The sequence below is a fragment of the Sciurus carolinensis genome, chromosome 8, assembly GCF_902686445.1.
Source record: "Sciurus carolinensis chromosome 8, mSciCar1.2, whole genome shotgun sequence".
Taxonomy (NCBI): domain Eukaryota; kingdom Metazoa; phylum Chordata; class Mammalia; order Rodentia; family Sciuridae; genus Sciurus; species Sciurus carolinensis.
Window position 1 is genome coordinate 98,607,215 of NC_062220.1, and position 17,385 is coordinate 98,624,599.

The window sequence follows — 17,385 nt, forward strand, 5'->3', positions numbered from 1 at the left end:
TGGTTCAGATTTTTCAAAGTAATCACTGAAAGATGCAATATGGGAACAGTATACAACATCTACACTAGTTAAGGGGAAGATGCCATTGACTTTGAAGTCAGAGAGCTGAGTTTAAATCTCAGTTCTACCACTTAGCAGTGTGACACTAGACAAGCCACAGGCCTTTAGTTACCCCTCATGTAAAATAAACTAGTAATCATATTATAGATGTGTGGATTATTCCAAGGGCATCATTATTATCATCACTTGCTATTTATCAAATAAATACAAATATCTTACCAAGATATTTAGTGCTCCCTATAGTTTAAACCTAGTTAATCTCTCCAATCTCACAATTCTTTTCATACATGTTTGATATATGTTTAGGTATGTACATGTATATGTTTCCATTAAAACTTAAAATGTGCCATTCTTGGAAGAAAAAAATCTTTATTAATTTCATACCTTCCATTTATACTTTTAGTCCCCCTGTTGGTTACCAGTGGACTTCCATTCTGGAATCTTTTAGAAAGATGGCTTTTTTATTTTTTTATATTTTTATTTATTTATTTTTATTAGAGTTTTGTAGTTATATATAGTAGTTGGGTAAATCCTGACAAACTCATACATGTATGTAAATAGATTTCAGTTCATGATCTCCCCCCTTTTTCCTCGCCCTTTTTCCTTCCATCATCCCTCCCCTCTCCCATTCTCCTTCCTCTACTCTATTTGACACCCTTTTGCTTATATATTAATTTACATTTGATTGGTTACTTATTTTATCCTTCCATCCCCCTTTCCTTCCACCCCCCCCTTTCCTTTGTTTTACTCTAGCTTCTGTATATGAGAGAAAGTATTCAACATTTGAGTTTCTGAGTTTTACTTTTTTCACTTAGCATAATATTCTCCATTTCCATCCATTTGCTGAGAAATGCCATAATTTCATTTTTTTTAATGGCTGAGTAGAACTCCATTGTATATACCTACCACAATTTCTTAATTCATTCATCTATTGGCAGGCATTGGGTTGATTCCATAATTTAGCTATTGTAATTATGGTGTTATAAACACTGATGTGGTTGTGTTGCTATAGTATGCCGATTTAAAATCTTTTGGAAAAATAACCAAGGAGTGGGATAGCTGGTGTTGCCATCCCTAGCTTTCTGAGGAATCTCCATGTTGCTTTCTAGAGTGTGCTAATCTACAATCCCACCAACAATGTACAAGTGACTTTTTCCCCACATCCTCACCAGCATTTATTATTGTTCATATTCTGGATCATTGCCATTCTGACTAGACTGAGATGAAATTCTAATGTAGTTTTTATTTGCATTTCCCTGATCGCTAGAGATGTTGGACATTTTTTCATATATTTGTGGGCAATTTGTGCTTCTTCTTTTGAAAAGTTTCTGTTTAGTTCTTTCACCCATTTATTGACTAGGTTATTTGGTTTTTGTGGGTTTTTTGGTGTTAAGTTTTTTGAGTTATTTGTATATTCTGGATATTGGAGGGGGTTGGCTTATTTTATATGTCCTCAAGTGATTAAAGAGTATTTTCAGTAAGAGAAAGATACACAGAGACTTGTTTGGATTAAAAACAAAATACCTCTTTTGATGGGCAGAAACAGCAGTCGAAGGACTTGGTGATTTTGGATGATGTTGACTTCTGCATCACTGAAAGTGCTTCTACAGATGGAAGATAGCCCTGCTGTGGAACATATAATGTTTTATGACACTGCAAAATCTCTGTGTTTTTGATCAATGAAGGTCTATAGAAATAGTTGGGTAAGCAATGATTGAAATGTAAGTGTGTACAGAATAATATTCAGAATGCATGTTTTTTTTTTCCTTGTGAGAACTTCATAATCTGGAGATGGTTGAGATACATTTTGAGACCTTAATGCCTTAGGAATTGAGCATGATTCCCTCTGTAGTCTAAAGCTGGGCCTGCTTTTTCTTCCTAAACTTACACATGGAAGGGCCTACTGATCTTTCTATTGGCATATTTAGGTTTAACTTAGTATCTACATTCATGAGGACTTGGGAAAGGAAGTAATGAAACCATGCTGAACTCTGATCATTTTGCTTTCTGTATTATTGATTTCCCAAGGAGAGTATTCTGTAGTGGTATTGTTTTTCAGTGTTCCAGCTCTTAATATAGATCTTTCTAAGTACACAATTTATTCTTTCTAACTATAGCAATTCATTCTTCTGATATCTACCTTAATCTCACATGTACTTTAGGTGGTCTGAATTAGGCTCCCATGACTGGTCACCCAGGATAAGCAAAGTGTCCTTTTGAGATTGAGTCAGACCCTGGAACTTGACATTGTTATCAAGGTCCTGCCAGATGCCTTCCACTTTTTCCATCACATTCCTTGGTTAGAAATGTCTGTGTATATCTCAAATGAAGCTTTTTGAAGTTGACATGCTTTATATACTTGGCTATTCTTTAAGGACTACTTTTCACCTGCTGGAATCCATGGTTTAGCAGGGTCCTTCCAGAAAGCATTCATTCTCCACTGAAAGAGCTGAGTAGCTACTTCCACTTCCCATGGTCCACTAAGCCCAAAGGTGTTTGAGTCTGGGTATTTTAGATTTTAGGCCCCTATACAAGAATCCACTTTATATTTGAATGGCAGATACTTCCAGTGTCATGTCCAATTACTTGGTACCAGCCATCTGGGGTGTTTTCTAAAGGTGGTACTAAGGATGATCCTGTATGCTTCAAGGCTTAATTTTGACCATGGTAAAATGAATGAAAAATGCCTAAGAAGGACTGAGGTAATCATTGCTCCAACTATGGAACACCTAGAACACCTAAGGGAAACACATTCATCATATCCCTTTAATTTATCTTCGTCCTTAGGCATAGGTGATCATCTCTGAGGAAATTAGTTATAGGAATCTGTTCCCAGTTTGTTTGCCATACTCACATGGTTCTTATCTTTGAGTCCTTGATACTTCCTCCTCTCCTCTATTTCTCTCCAATTTTGCTCTAAAGCCTTTTGTAGAGTGTCTTACATTTTTTGAATTGCCTAGGTTGTATGCATACATTGGCAGTAATTTAACAAGCTGTACTAAGCTCTTATTACATATTATCCTAGATACTGGTGTAATTACAATAGGCTAGCATGTTGAACTTTTATGTTGCTATCCAGACTCCTACATGCATCAGAGATCAAACTCTTTACTTCATATGCCTTTGTTGAAAGGTTTGGGATTTTGTTTTAGATCATATTCTCTGAGTTTCTTACTGAGTTAGTTACCTTGTTTCTGCCCCTCTATCCTTTACCTTGCTATCTCAGTACTTCGTTTGGGAATTTGGAGCCAAGTTTCTGAGCTTCATTCTCACAGTGGGGACCCTGCAGCCATTAGCTATACATCTCATGGGCCAACTGTCTGCTCTAGGATTTTCAAGAGTTGTTCTATTAAATTTCTTATTCATTCCCTTTCCATACCCCCATACTTCATCTTGCTGACTGCTTTCCTTAGCAGTGCTTATGTGAATTTTCCACACTTGGCTGAAATCATGCTGTCAGATGGGCCTGTACTTCAGTGCCTCTTCTGGTCTAGTGGGCAGGTTTAGTATCAGACCTCCCATTAATCCCAGTCTTACTGCATATGTCTTATATTTTGTCATTGACAAATTCTGAGATATGATAGAATTAAGATATGCTTGGAAAACCTTATTGGCAATCCACCCTATAAACTACTTTAGGATATTCTTATTCTAACTATAGCAGATATCTTTTTCTAGCTAGATTTTTTTGCTTGAAGGTAGTGAAATGTGGTGGCAGTTTGACTAAAGTTCTGCTCGATTCATGCTTGTCACTAGTCTGAGGTAAACGTAGGCTCATTGTCAGAAATGATATTTTCGTGTATGGCATATAACTCATATGGAACTGTGTTGTTGTAACATGTTTGAGATACAACAAAGAGAACTTTAAGAAAACTTGATACGCCAGGAAATTTTTATCTTTGAGTGTTCCTGAAAAATCAGTGTGGACTCGTATCCAGCATTTTTTGGTTACTTTCCATAAAGAACGGGTGTTTTTCGTAGGCCATTCCAAATAATCTGGCTTAAAATTCATTATAATATAATCAGTTCAGGATAATCAAAATCAGTTTCTGGCTCATACTTTTCAGGAAGAAAAATTTCATGTGCCATTTTACATTGTGTCCAAATTCCTGATGACTGCCTTCTTGAATACAGCAGACTTTCCTTACAAAGGACTATAAAATAACATCCATTGACAACTTGTGAAGAATATAAAATTTTTAAACAGTTTCCCATTTCCCTCCTTGCCATTATTTCTACATTCAGTGCCAGAAGCAGTGAAAATTCTAGATGTGTTTGATTTGAAGTGAATTTAATTATCTTGAAGAACCTCAAAAATACCTCTGAAGGTTCAAAGTTTCTACGGAATTGGCAAATCCTAGCCTGGATCTGGGGCAGGAAATAAGTATATAATATTGCTCTCAAGGTTACTCTAGAATTGTGTAATTCACAATTGTAAGATGTAAGATGAGATCTTACATTCAGCAATGAGTTCTCAAAATGGTTTATTCCATGTGAGAAATGTACCTACAAAGCCAAATTGGTAGTAGGTGAAATTGGAGACTCCTAGGCTCATTTACCATTTGCTGCATCATTCCATCCCAGGGATGACACTGTTCTTGATTTGTAAGCAGTCTGTGCCTCATTGCCATCTGGCTCAGCCAGCTCCAGCACCATAAGGTGATCTGAACTGTTAGTGGTGGGAAATAGAGCTCTATATTTGTCACGATGTACTAGCACAGACCCCGAAGTCAACTGCTTGACATTCCAGAAAACATTCTCATGGCAGTGAGTCAAACTTCCTGGAATGTCTTTTTCCAGTGAATGATGAAGTCCTTTAGCAATGGTTACCTTTTGTGGAAGAAAATCTTGTTGAAAAGTAAGGAGCCCCAGGAAGACTTGGAGTTTGTGCTCTTGTTTTTGAAGTAGGCACCCTAACAACTGTGGACACTGCATTTATGCCAGAGAAAACACTAGATGTACTGATTTGGTAGGTTAAGAAGATAACATAGGAAGGTCCAATTGTACATTTTTCCTTTTTCCATTTGATTACCTTTTATATTGAGCCACTATGGGTCTTCTAGAAGTTCTTCTGTGTTTTCATCTATAGTCAGCTTACTAATTAGCACATCATTAAACAAACCTAGCAAGCCTGCAAGCTCAGAAAGCAATTTCTGGGAAGGACTACCAACTTCCAAGAGCAACGAATTCTATATTGATCCTTCTTTCTTTGCCTCACATCTCCTCAGTGTTCTCTACTCCTGTGTTTTATACCTTTACCCCCAACCCTTAGGTGTGATCATGACTTACTTCTGAAACTGTGTTAACTAAAGGATCTAATCTTTGAGCTCCCATTTCCTCTTGCTTTACATGTCTCCCAATTTGTTCATGAAGTTTTTCAGTTCATTGGGACATCTAATACTTCCACTTGTCAACCTTCTCTCAACCTTGCAAAACCTCTCTCCTGCCTCCACCAGGAAGGAGTTTTAACATGGCTAGACCAAGAAGACCACCTTACTTTGGTTTGGTCTCCTTACCAGTGAATTTGTCACCATTAAATAAGCACATCTCATAGTAAGAAGGATTTCTTTCATCAGGAAAAATGTAACCTGTTCTCCTATGAGGAAAGGCTTGGTTTTGTCCTTTTAGAACTGTAGATATTTGCCCTTGCTGCCTGCTACCCCCATCAATTCACACAGAAGTAATTGTTTCCTTCCTCTGAGACTTGAATTCCTTACAAGAGAAACAACTCAGCCCTGAATGTTTGTGCCCAATTTAGGTACTTTTGGTTTGAGCTCTTACACTGATGGAAAATCTGCTCATGGTGTGTGTGTGCTTGGCATCTTGTTGCTGATCTTGCCAGGTATGGAGACCAAGACAACCAAGGGAAGGAGGAGGATCAGAGTTGTTGAGGGCTGAGTGCCAGGATTTAAGGGCTTAGAATGCACTGGGAGTTTCTTTCATGCAGAACTCAGTTTATTAGTAATTATTTAAGAATAATAACAATATACCGAGTCCCCACTTCATGTCAGCAACCATCTTATGTACTGTATACCATGACTTTCTAGTCATAATCTGAAACTGCTTCACCTTGGTAATCACAGAATGAAGCCTTTTGTATTCAGAATATGCTTATCTCTTTTTCTTCCACTTTTCTTGTTCAACTCTTCACATCATTCGTTCCTCTTCATAGATTTCACTGAAACTCCTTATCAGTTGATGCTGCTCCCTTTGCTCTGTAAGTGCCTCCTTTCTTTACCACCTTCTTCCTTAGATACTCCATGGCTCCATTGCTCTATAACATTCTGGCTAGTTTTATAATTTCCCTATACCTGTACCTTTTCTTTCATGTCCATCTGTCAAAATCCTATACCCAGTGAGTGCAAATATGCCTTTATTCTTTTTCTGGCTAACTGAGAGATGGTGGAGAAAAGCACTCAGCTGGGGCTCTCAACACTTTAGCTTTCAATAGTGCTTCTCTGGTCACTTCACTCTCTCACAGTCTGAAACTTCATTACTCCTTACAGTTTTCCAGTTGCATATCTCCCTATTGCTATCTCAGTTGATCTCACCACTTATTTCATAAGATAGAAGAATAATTCAGTGGAACTTCCTCAGTTTCCCTCACCCAACCCTTACGGGAACCTGCCTCTGCATCTGTGCTTCTGCTGTGCTCTCGGTCCTTGTTTATACCTCCTCTTTACAACCAAACTTCTCAGGTATTTTCACCTACTTTATTTGTGTAACTATTAACTGAATTCTCAACCCACTCCAAACTGTATTCTGTTGTCATCATAATGCCAGCTCTTGCTGATGGAATGAAAGACCACCTCAAAGTTTTTCTTCAGTCCTCACCCTACTTTCTGGCTATTCCTCTTCTGTCTGTCAGAACCTCAGATGGAGTGGTCTTCAGATTTCTCACCTGACTACCTCACCCCTCATTCTGCAGTCTAAGTTCTTCCTAAATGATCTCACTTAAATGATGAATTCAGGGCCCACACAGCCAGCTTCTCCAGGTTCTCGGAACGGAACTGGCCCGCTAGTGAGAGCCTGTCTGAACAGAGCACGCTCCGAGTCCCGGAGCTGCTGCAGTGCAGTGTACTCCTGCAAAGAACCAGCGGAGAGCCTCGATCTGCAATCAGCCTCAGGGATAAGGACAGGGCAGCCGGAGACCTCTTCAGGCGGCTCTGCCCACTCCGGCTGCGGGCTCTCTTCACGGGGCGATCCAAGATGGCGGCCTAGAGGGAGACTGCACCCCCGGTCGCTCCAGAACCCAGGAGTCAAGAAGGGGAGGCATTGAGAGACTCGGACTGAAGTGGAGCCACGGGTGAGTCTGCCCACTGGGTAAAGCTCAGCCCGGGTGGCAGGCCCAGATAGAGGTGGCTTAGCAGAGCCGGGCAGGGCAGCTTGAGTCTTCCCAAGGTAGTCTTCCACACTCCGGCAGTGGGCTCTTCCCACACGGCCAGCTGCACGGTGCAGGCCCACAGTGAGAGCATTTCCGCACAGAGCCAGTTCCAAAACGTGGAACCAGTAGGGGGCTAGGGGCAGTATTCTTCGAATGAGCTGCTTTATCAGATTCCTCCAAGACATCAGGCTACTGAAGGCTGGGAGGTGATACACTGGAAATCTACTGGGACACTATAAGCCAATAGTGGAAAACTGCAATATCTCAGGGTCCCACTGACAACTGACCATTATGAGAAAACAAGGGAAGAAAATGTCCCAAACAAACCTAGATACTACATCAATAAAACCCAATGACAGCAGAGCAGAAGAAATGTCAGAAAGGGAGTTCAGAATGTACGTAATTAAAACGATCAGGGAAGCTAATGAGGAGATGAAAGAGCAAATGCAGGCATTGAAGGAGGAGATGAAAGAGCAAATGCAGGCATTAAATGATCGCACCAATCAACAGTTAAAAGACCAAATACGGGAAGCAAGAGATCATTTCAATAAAGAGTTAGAGATACTGAAAAAAAACCAAACTGAAATCCTTGAAATGAAGGAAACAATAAACCAAGTTAAAAACTCCATAGAAAGCATAACCAATAGGATAGAACACCTGGAAGACAGAACCTCAGACATTGAAGACAAAATATTTAACCTTGAAAACAAAGTGGAACAAACAGAGAAGATGGTAAGAAATCATGAACAGAATCTCCAAGAACTATGGGATATCATGAAAAGGCCAAATTTGAGAATTATTGGGATTGAGGAAGGCTTAGAGAAACAAACCAAAGGAATGAACAATCTATTCAATGAAATAATAACAGAAAATTTCCCAAATCTGAAGAACGAAATGGAAAACCAAGTACAAGAGGCTTATAGAACTCCAAACATACAAAATTACAACAGACCCACACCAAGGCACATTATTATGAAAATACCTAACATACAAAATAAAGACAGAATTTTAAAGGCCGCGAGAGAAAAGAATCAAATTACATTCAGAGGGAAACCAATAAGAATATCAGCAGATTTTTCAATCCAGACCCTAAAAGCTAGAAGGGCCTGGAACAACATATACCAAGCCCTGAAAGAAAACGGATGCCAACCAAGAATCTTATACCCAGCAAAACTTACCTTCAAATTTGACGATGAAATAAGATCCTTCCATGATAAACAAAAGCTAAAGGAATTTACAAAAAGAAAGCCAGCATTACAGAACATTCTCAGCAAAATATTCCATGAGGAAGAGATGAAAAACAATGATGCAAATCAGCAACAGGAGGCGCTAGCCTAAAGGAATAGCCAAATAAAGGAGAAACCAAATCATGTCAAAAACAAATATGAGTCAATTGACTGGGAATACAAATCATATCACAATAATAACCCTGAATGTTAATGGCCTGAATTCATCAATCAAAAGACACAGACTGGCAGATTGGATTAAAAAGAAAAATCCAACAATATGCTGCCTGCAAGAGACACATCTCATAGAAAGAGACACCCATAGACTAAAGGTGAAAGGATGGGGAAAAACATACCATGCACACGGACACAGCAAAAAAGCTGGAGTATCCATCCTCATCTCAGATAATGTGGACTTCAAACCAAAACTAGTCAGAAGGGATAAAGAAGGACATTACATGCTGCTTAAGGGAAGCATAAATCAGCAAGACATAACAATCATAAATATCTATGCCCCGAACATTGGCTCATCCACGTACGTCAAACAAATCCTTCTCAATTCCAGAAATCAAATAGACCACAACACAATAATACTAGGCGATTTTAACACACCTCTCTCACCACTGGATAGATCGTCCAAACAAAAATTGAATAAAGAAACTATAGATCTCAACAACACAATCAGCAATTTAGACTTAACGGACATATATAGAATATACCATCCAACAAAGAATGAATACACTTTCTTCTCAGCAGCACATGGATCCTTCTCTAAAATAGACCATATTTTATGCCACAAAGCTACTGTTAGTAAATACAAGAAGATAGAGATACTACCTTGTACTCTATCAGATCATAATGGATTGAAATTAGAAATAAATGACAGAATAAAAAACAGAAACTTCTCCAATACCTGGAGACTAAATAATACACTATTATATGATGAATGGATAACAGAAGACATCAGGAGGGAAATAAAAAAATTCTTAGAAGTAAACGAGAACAAAGACACATCATATCAAAATCTCTGGGACACTATGAAAGCAGTACTTAGAGGAAGATTTATTTCATGGGGTGCATTCAAAAAAAGAAGTAGAAATCAACAAATAAACGAGTTAACACTACAGCTCAAAGCACTAGAAAAAGAAGAGCAGACCAATACCAAAAGTAGTAGAAGACAGGAAATAGTTAAAATCAGAGCCGAAATCAACGAAATCGAAACAAAAGAAACAATCGGAAAAATTAATAAAATAAATAGTTGGTTCTTTGAAAAAATAAATAAAATTGATAAACCCTTAGCCACACTAACAAAGAGAAAGAGGGAGAAAACTCAAATTACTAAAATTCGGAATGAACAAGGAAACATCACAACAGACACGAGTGAAATACAAAACATAATTAGAAGCTATTTTGAAAATCTATACTCCAACAAAACAGAAAACCTTGAAGACATCAACAAATTTCTAGAGACATATGAACTACCTAAACTGAACGAGGAGGACATACACAACTTAAATAAACCAATTTCAAGCAATGAAATAGAAGAGGTCATCAAAAGCCTACCAACAAAGAAAAGTCCAGGACCAGATGGGTTCTCAGCCGAGTTCTACAAAACCTTTAAAGAAGAGCTCATTCCAATACTCCTCAAACTATTCCATGAAATAGAAGAGGAGGGAACCCTACCAAACTCGTTCTATGAAGCCAATATCACCCTGATACCTAAACCAGACAGAGACACATCAAGGAAAGAAAATTTCAGACCAATATCCTTAATGAACATCGATGCAAAAATTCTCAACAAAATTTTAGCAAATCGCATACAAATATATATTAAAAAGATAGTGCACCACGATCAAGTGGGTTTTATCCCAGGGATGCAAGGTTGGTTCAACATTCGGAAATCAATAAATGTCATTCACCATATCAACAGACTTAAAGTTAAGAATCACATGATTATTTCAATAGATGCAGAAAAAGCATTTGATAAAATACAGCATCCCTTCATGCTCAAAACACTAGAAAAAATTGGGGTAATGGGAACATTCCTAAACATTATAAAGGCCATCTACGCTAAGCCCATGGCTAATATCATTCTAAATGGTGAAAAACTGAAAGCGTTCCCCCTAAAAACTGGAACAAGGCAGGGATGCCCTCTTTCACCGCTTCTATTCAACATCGTCCTTGAGACTCTAGCCAGAGCAATCAGACAAACCAAAGAAATTAAAGGGATACGAATAGGAAAAGAAGAACTCAAACTATCCCTGTTCGCTGATGACATGATTATATATTTAGAGGAACCTGGAAATTCCACCAGAAAACTTTTAGAACTCATAAGTGAATTCAGTAAAGTAGCAGGTTACAAGATCAATGCTCATAAATCCAATGCATTTTTATACATAAGTGATGAATCTTCAGAAAGAGAAATTAGGAAAACTACTCCATTCACAATAGCATCGAAAAAAATAAAATACTTGGGAATCAATCTCACAAAAGAGGTGAAAGACCTCTACAATGAGAACTACAGAACACTAAAGAAAGAAATTCAAGAAAACCTTAGAAGATGGAAAGATCTCCCATGTTCCTGGATAGGCAGAATTAATATCGTCAAAATGGCTATACTACCTAAAGTTCTATACAGATTCAATGCAATTCCAATTAAAATCCCAATGATGTACCTCGCAGAAATAGAGCAAGCAATTATGAAATTCATCTGGAAGAATAAAAAACCTAGAATAGCTAAAGCAATCCTCAGTAGCAAGAGCGAAGCAGGGGGTATTGCAATACCAGATCTTCAACTCTACTACAAAGCAATAGTAACAAAAACGGCATGGTATTGGTACCAAAATAGACAGGTAGATCAATGGTACAGAATAGAGGACATGGACACAAACCCAAATAAATACAATTTTCTCATACTAGACAAAGGTTCCAACAATATGCAATGGAGAAAAGATAGCCTCTTCAACAAATGGTGCTGGGAAAACTGGAAAACTATATGCAATAGAATGAAACTAAACCCCTATCTCTCACCCTACACAAAACTCAACTCAAAATGGATCAAGGACCTCGGAATCAGACCAGAGACCCTGCATCTTATAGAAGAAAAAGTAGGTCCAAATCTTCAACTTGTTGGCTCAGGATCAGATTTCCTTAACAGGACTCCCATAGCACAAGAAATAAAAGCAAGAATAAACAACTGGGATAGATTCAAACTAAAAAGCTTTCTCTCAGCAAAGGAAACTATCAGAAATGTGAAGAGAGAGCCTACAGAGTGGGAGAATATCTTTGCCAACCATACCTCAGATAGAGCGCTAATTTCCAGAATCTATAAAGAACTCAAAAAACTCTACACGAAGAATACAAATAATCCAATCAACAAATGGGCTAAGGAAATGAACAGACACTTCACAGAAGAAGATGTACAAGTAATCACCAGATATATGAAAAAATGTTCAACATCCCTAGTAATAAGGGAAATGCAAATCAAAACCACCCTAAGATTTCATCTCACCCCAATTAGAATGGCGATTATCAAGAATACAAGCAACAATAGGTGTTGGCGAGGATGTGGTGAAAAAGGAACACTCATACATTGCTGGTGGGGTTGCAAATTAGTGCAACCACTCTGGAAAGCAGTGTGGAGATTCCTCAGAAAGCTTGGAATGGAAACACCATTTGACCCAGCTATCCCACTCCTTGGCCTATACCCAAAGGACTTAAAATCAGCATACTACAGAGATACAGCCACATCAATGTTCATTGCTGCTCAATTCACCATAGCCAGATTGTGGAACCAACCTAGATGCCCTTCAGTTGATGAATGGATAAAGAAACTGTGGCATATTTATACAATGGAATATTACTCCGCAATGAAGAATGATAAAATTATGGCATTTGTAGGCAAATGGTCGAAATTGGAGAATATCATGCTAAGTGAGATAAGCCAATCTCAAAAAACTAAAGGACAAATGATCTCGCTGATAAGCGGATGAGGACATATAATGGGGGGTGGGAGGGGCTAGCATTAGGTTCAGGGTTAGGTTTAGAGTTAGGCTAAGGAGAGCAGTAAGAATGAAGGAAAGAAGGACTGTGTAGAGGGAAAAGAGGGGTGGGACGGGTGGGAGGGGTGGGAGGGGTGGGGGGGAGGGGAAAATATAATAAACATCATTACCCTATGTAAACGTAAAAAAAATAAGTAAATAAAAAAAATGATGAATTCAGTTATGAATAATAAGCAAAATAGTGCAAACATTTTTATCTATAGTTCAGACTTTTATCAGGTCCTCAAATCCTACTCATGTAAAATTTCCAATGGAATAGCTCAAAAGCTTCTTTCAAACTTAATTGTGAACTATGGGACCTTCCTTTCCCTTAGCCTTTAACTCTCAATCATCATATTCAATTCACTACCAAGTCCAGTAGATTTTACCACTTAAATATTTATTGAATCTATTTTCTTTCATCTATGTCATCCATGGCCTGTAATCTAAGACAACATTATCTTTTGCCATGATCAACACAGCTGCCTCTTAATTGACCTATTCAATTCTAATCTTATCCTCTAATAAGTTGTTACATCACAACCAGAAAGTTTTCTAAAATGCAAACATTGTCTTTCAAATCATTTTAGTGACTTCCCATCAGCTTTGTGATAAATCAAATATTTCTTATGGTCTTTGACTTCATATAGCTCCCTGCCTATTTCTATAGCCTCCACTGTGCTATTTTTCCTCATATTCTCTTATGGCTTTTTGCTTCTTTCCACTACAGGTTCTTTGTACATGCAATTTCTTCTATCAGCAATGACATCATTTCTCCCAGCTCTTTACCTAGTTAATGCCTATGGATTCCTAGATCTCAGCACAGAGATCACTTTTCTAGAGAATCTTTTCTGGTTTCTCAATCGTCAACCAAGATAATATTAGGCCCACATATTGTCAGATCTCACTATGGCCTGAACTTTCCTTTTCAAGTACCTGTCTCTGCTTGTAATTATTTGTGTGAGTATAGACCAATGTCTGTTAGTTTTTAAATCTTCTGTGATGGACCATAGGTATTTAGCTCATCATTTTGTGCCTGTTGTACACAGTGCCTACCGCATCATAAATCATGTTAATAAGTATTTTCAAATATATGAATGAATGTGCTTTTAATAAATTTAGTCATTATAATAATTCTAAGAGTAAGTACTGATCATTCCTACCTTATAGAAGGAAATATTGAGGCTCTGAAATTAGATAAATTGCCTGATATCATACAGGTTGAGTAAATGGTAGCTCTGGGTTCCTTTTTGCTATTTTATTTTTATTATATTGTTTTATTGGGGTAAAGGTCTATTTTAAAAGATCTGAATTAGATTAGATATTTCATTTCAGAGTTTTGTTATGCAATTAAAATTATTTTTATTAGTGATATTAACTGCATGATGTAGGTTGCAATGTGAAACAAAACAAAATAAAGTAAAAATATCCTCCAGTTTAAATGAACTGAGAATGTGTTAGCAAATTTTAAAGTAGATATTTTTCATCATTAAAAATAATAACATTCAAATATGCTTGTGAGAGGATCTTAAATAAAATATGCAGACTATTAACTTATGTACAGTAAAATACTAATTACATAAAAGTGAACACAAAGAGACTAGCAAGAAGTCTACTAGCAGGTAATTCTTCTGGGTGATGGTGTCATGGGTATTTTATTTCCTCCTTGTATTTTCTCTATACTTGCCTGATTTTCTATAGTGATAATGTATTGTTTTTTGTAGTTCTCATATAAAATATATTTATTAACAAAACACTGGTGAAATAATAATCACAGGGAAGAAAAATTTTAAAGGAATGCATACTCATACCTTAATACTTATAAGATCTATTTGGTAGTCTTTAGTCTGATAATAGTGTGGTGGCTCAACTACTAATCAGTTGTTACTTTTCAATTGATAATCAATTAAATTCTTGAATTCTTATGATATGTTTTATGACATGTTAGAGACTGAAGGAATAGGCATTTCTTCATTAATTAAAAGGAAGTGAACACCCTCCAAAACATTAACTTATAGAACATGTTACTGATCCAAAGTTTTGAAAACCTTTCTTTGTGTTTTTGGCAGCACATGTGGTTACTTCACATTTACTTATTCACTCCCCTCATCTCCCTTCTGCATAAAAACAAGCAAAGAACCTGTGTAACTTCACAGTTATCAGTGGCTCATTGAGACACCTTAGCTGAAATCTTTAGTACCTGACTCTCAGTTCTGTTCCAAGATTCCCTTCTGTAGCTTTAGAAACACTAATGCATTATCTATGACACTGATTTTGCTTTTGCCCTTGTGAACAAGGAAAATTGCTTTCAATAGTTCACATGATATCTTCTTAACACCTTTCCTTACCAAATGAAGCAGGAATGTGAGTAGAATAAAATCTCCTTATAGTTTTTGCATGAAATCTATTTTAGCCATAATTTTGTTATCTGGAAGTAATCATTTGATTGATTGCTTATATTTATCAACTATTTATTAATTGCCTAATATTCTTCAGATATCATGTTAGGTCTTGTAGGAAGATTAGAGGAGAAAAAAAAAATACAGTCTACCAGCACTGCACACCAGAACTTCCTATGATGGAAATGTTCCTTATCTGTGCCTTCTAATCCACCAGCCACATGCAGCCGGCTATTGAATGCTTGACATGTAGTTGGTGTGACTGTGGGTCTGACTTGTTAATTTAATATTTTAAATAACAGCTTTATTGAGATATAATTCGCATACCATATAATTCACTCATTTAAAATGTATAATTCAATGATGTTTTAATATATTCAAAGTTGTGCAACCATCACCACAATCAATTTTTGAACATTTTCATTACCCTAGCAAGAAACCTGGTACTCATTAGCAATCACTCCCATTTTCCCCCAACTTCCCCAGCCCTAGGCAGCTGCAACTTTTTTCCAACTCTGTAGATTTGCCTATTTTGGATTTTTCATCTAAATAGAATGTTGTTTTTTGTGATTGGCTAATTTAATTTTAGTTTGTTTAAATTTAATAGCCACATAGGCTAGTAACTATCATAAGAAGCAAGGGATGCAAAAAGACCAAAGACAGATGCTTAAGGAATGCTGAAGACTGAGGAGAAGAAAATCCTGCAAGAGGGGCATATGGAAAACAAATCAGGAGATAGGAGATGAGCCTGAACACAGCTTAGAGCTAAGACAGGATCCTGAAGTAGAGGATGGTTAATTGTACCAAATAAAGCAGAGGAGGCAAAGAAGCATAGTTTCAGTAAAGAGATATATAAAGACTCCTGATGCCAAAGGGCACTGCAGAATGGTGTTGGTGAGCAAGCATAGGCAGTTTGCATTTTTATGTCATCTAGAGATGGAGGGAAGGAAGAAAAATTCAAGACAGCTTGAGAAGGGTGTCAGGATTGATGAAAACTGTTTTGGTGCTCTTAGTAATATTTTCAGTGGAGGCTGGAGCCTACACGTAGGCAGAAGAGAGGGATTCAGCCTCTGAGAATGTGGATAAACGTAACACCAAGTTCATTAGCATACGAGTAACCCCTGCCATGGAGATAGAAGTTCTCAGAAGCAGGAGCAAGTAAAGCAAATGGAAGTGAAAATACAGAGCAAATTTTACATAGAAAGGAAATTCAAAGAGTTTATTTACTTTGGGAAATTTGAATGAGACCTTCTGAGAGAAAAATTTGGTTCCTCTAAGTGCACTGTGATCCAACCTGGAGAAGCGTGGAGAAGGGAGCGTGAGAAGGATCTCCAAGTGGTCTGGGGCTGTGGGTGTCAGGGGTGTCAATCTCTTATAGGTCAACAGCTTACTCAGCCTGCCTTCCTTCCTCTTTCCTTGCCTCCTTCACTCTTTCTTTTGTTCTTTCCTTTTCTCCATCTATTCTTACACTTGTAGAAAACAGTGCCTTTTGCTCTACAGTGTTCTCTGCCCTACAAGAAAAAAGTGGAAACAAAACATAAAACTTTGGAAAACTTAATATAAATCCATATTATAAGGAATATGAATGTCATGAGTTATAATAATAAACTAGCATTTACTTAATTTTTAGAGTCACTTTTTTTCAATATTGTAATAGTGGAAGAGCTAGGAAATACTTTGAAAATCCTAAATAAAAACAAGTATGTAAATGTAAGAAAAAAAGGTACAAATTAGTTGATATTGAATTAATTAATAACATTGTTTTAGAGCAAAGTTATATAAATGTCTTAGATATGAAAACCAACTTTTGTGGTCTTTTCAGTATGTAAACATATATTTACATGTTTTCCTTTTTTTAGGCTTTCAAAACCAAGGATGGCTATTTTGTAGTTGGAGCAGGAAATGACCAACAGTTTGCTACTGTGTGCAAGGTAATCCATAATCACTGAGATGAGTGGATGATATATGCAATAATTCATTTTGTGCAAAGCCAGGGCAAATTTAGTTTTGCCTAGCACAATGATGCTAAGTCAATAACCAAGGTAGGATCCCATGCATTAGTATCTAAAAGTATATAACATTTTCAAACTTATCACACATGGTAAGGACTGGGTTTGAATTAGCACCCTATTTTTTTTAAATTATAGCATTTGGTTGTATTTTGAAATGAAGACTTTAGTTTAAATTGTTCTCAAAGTTGATATGTCTTCTAGTTAACATTAAAAGGAAAAGAAAAGAAAATTAATTTTAAAGCAATTTTTAACACTGGAAGTTTT

At 37.1% G+C, this 17,385-nt stretch overlaps 1 protein-coding gene across 2 annotated transcripts in view; it reads left to right on the forward strand.

Annotated features, from left to right (window-relative positions):
• The window catches only part of Sugct (succinyl-CoA:glutarate-CoA transferase), a 752,240-nt gene that overhangs the window by 325,952 nt on the left and 408,903 nt on the right, over positions 1 to 17,385 (forward strand). Inside the window, exon 10 of one of the 2 annotated variants that reach the window (XM_047562477.1) lies at positions 16,969 to 17,040. The exons of the other annotated variant lie outside the window; for it this stretch is intronic. Within the exon in view, the coding sequence (XP_047418433.1) occupies positions 16,969 to 17,040 (72 nt within the window). The remainder of the gene's footprint in view (positions 1 to 16,968; positions 17,041 to 17,385) is intronic. 2 annotated transcript variants of the gene reach the window in all.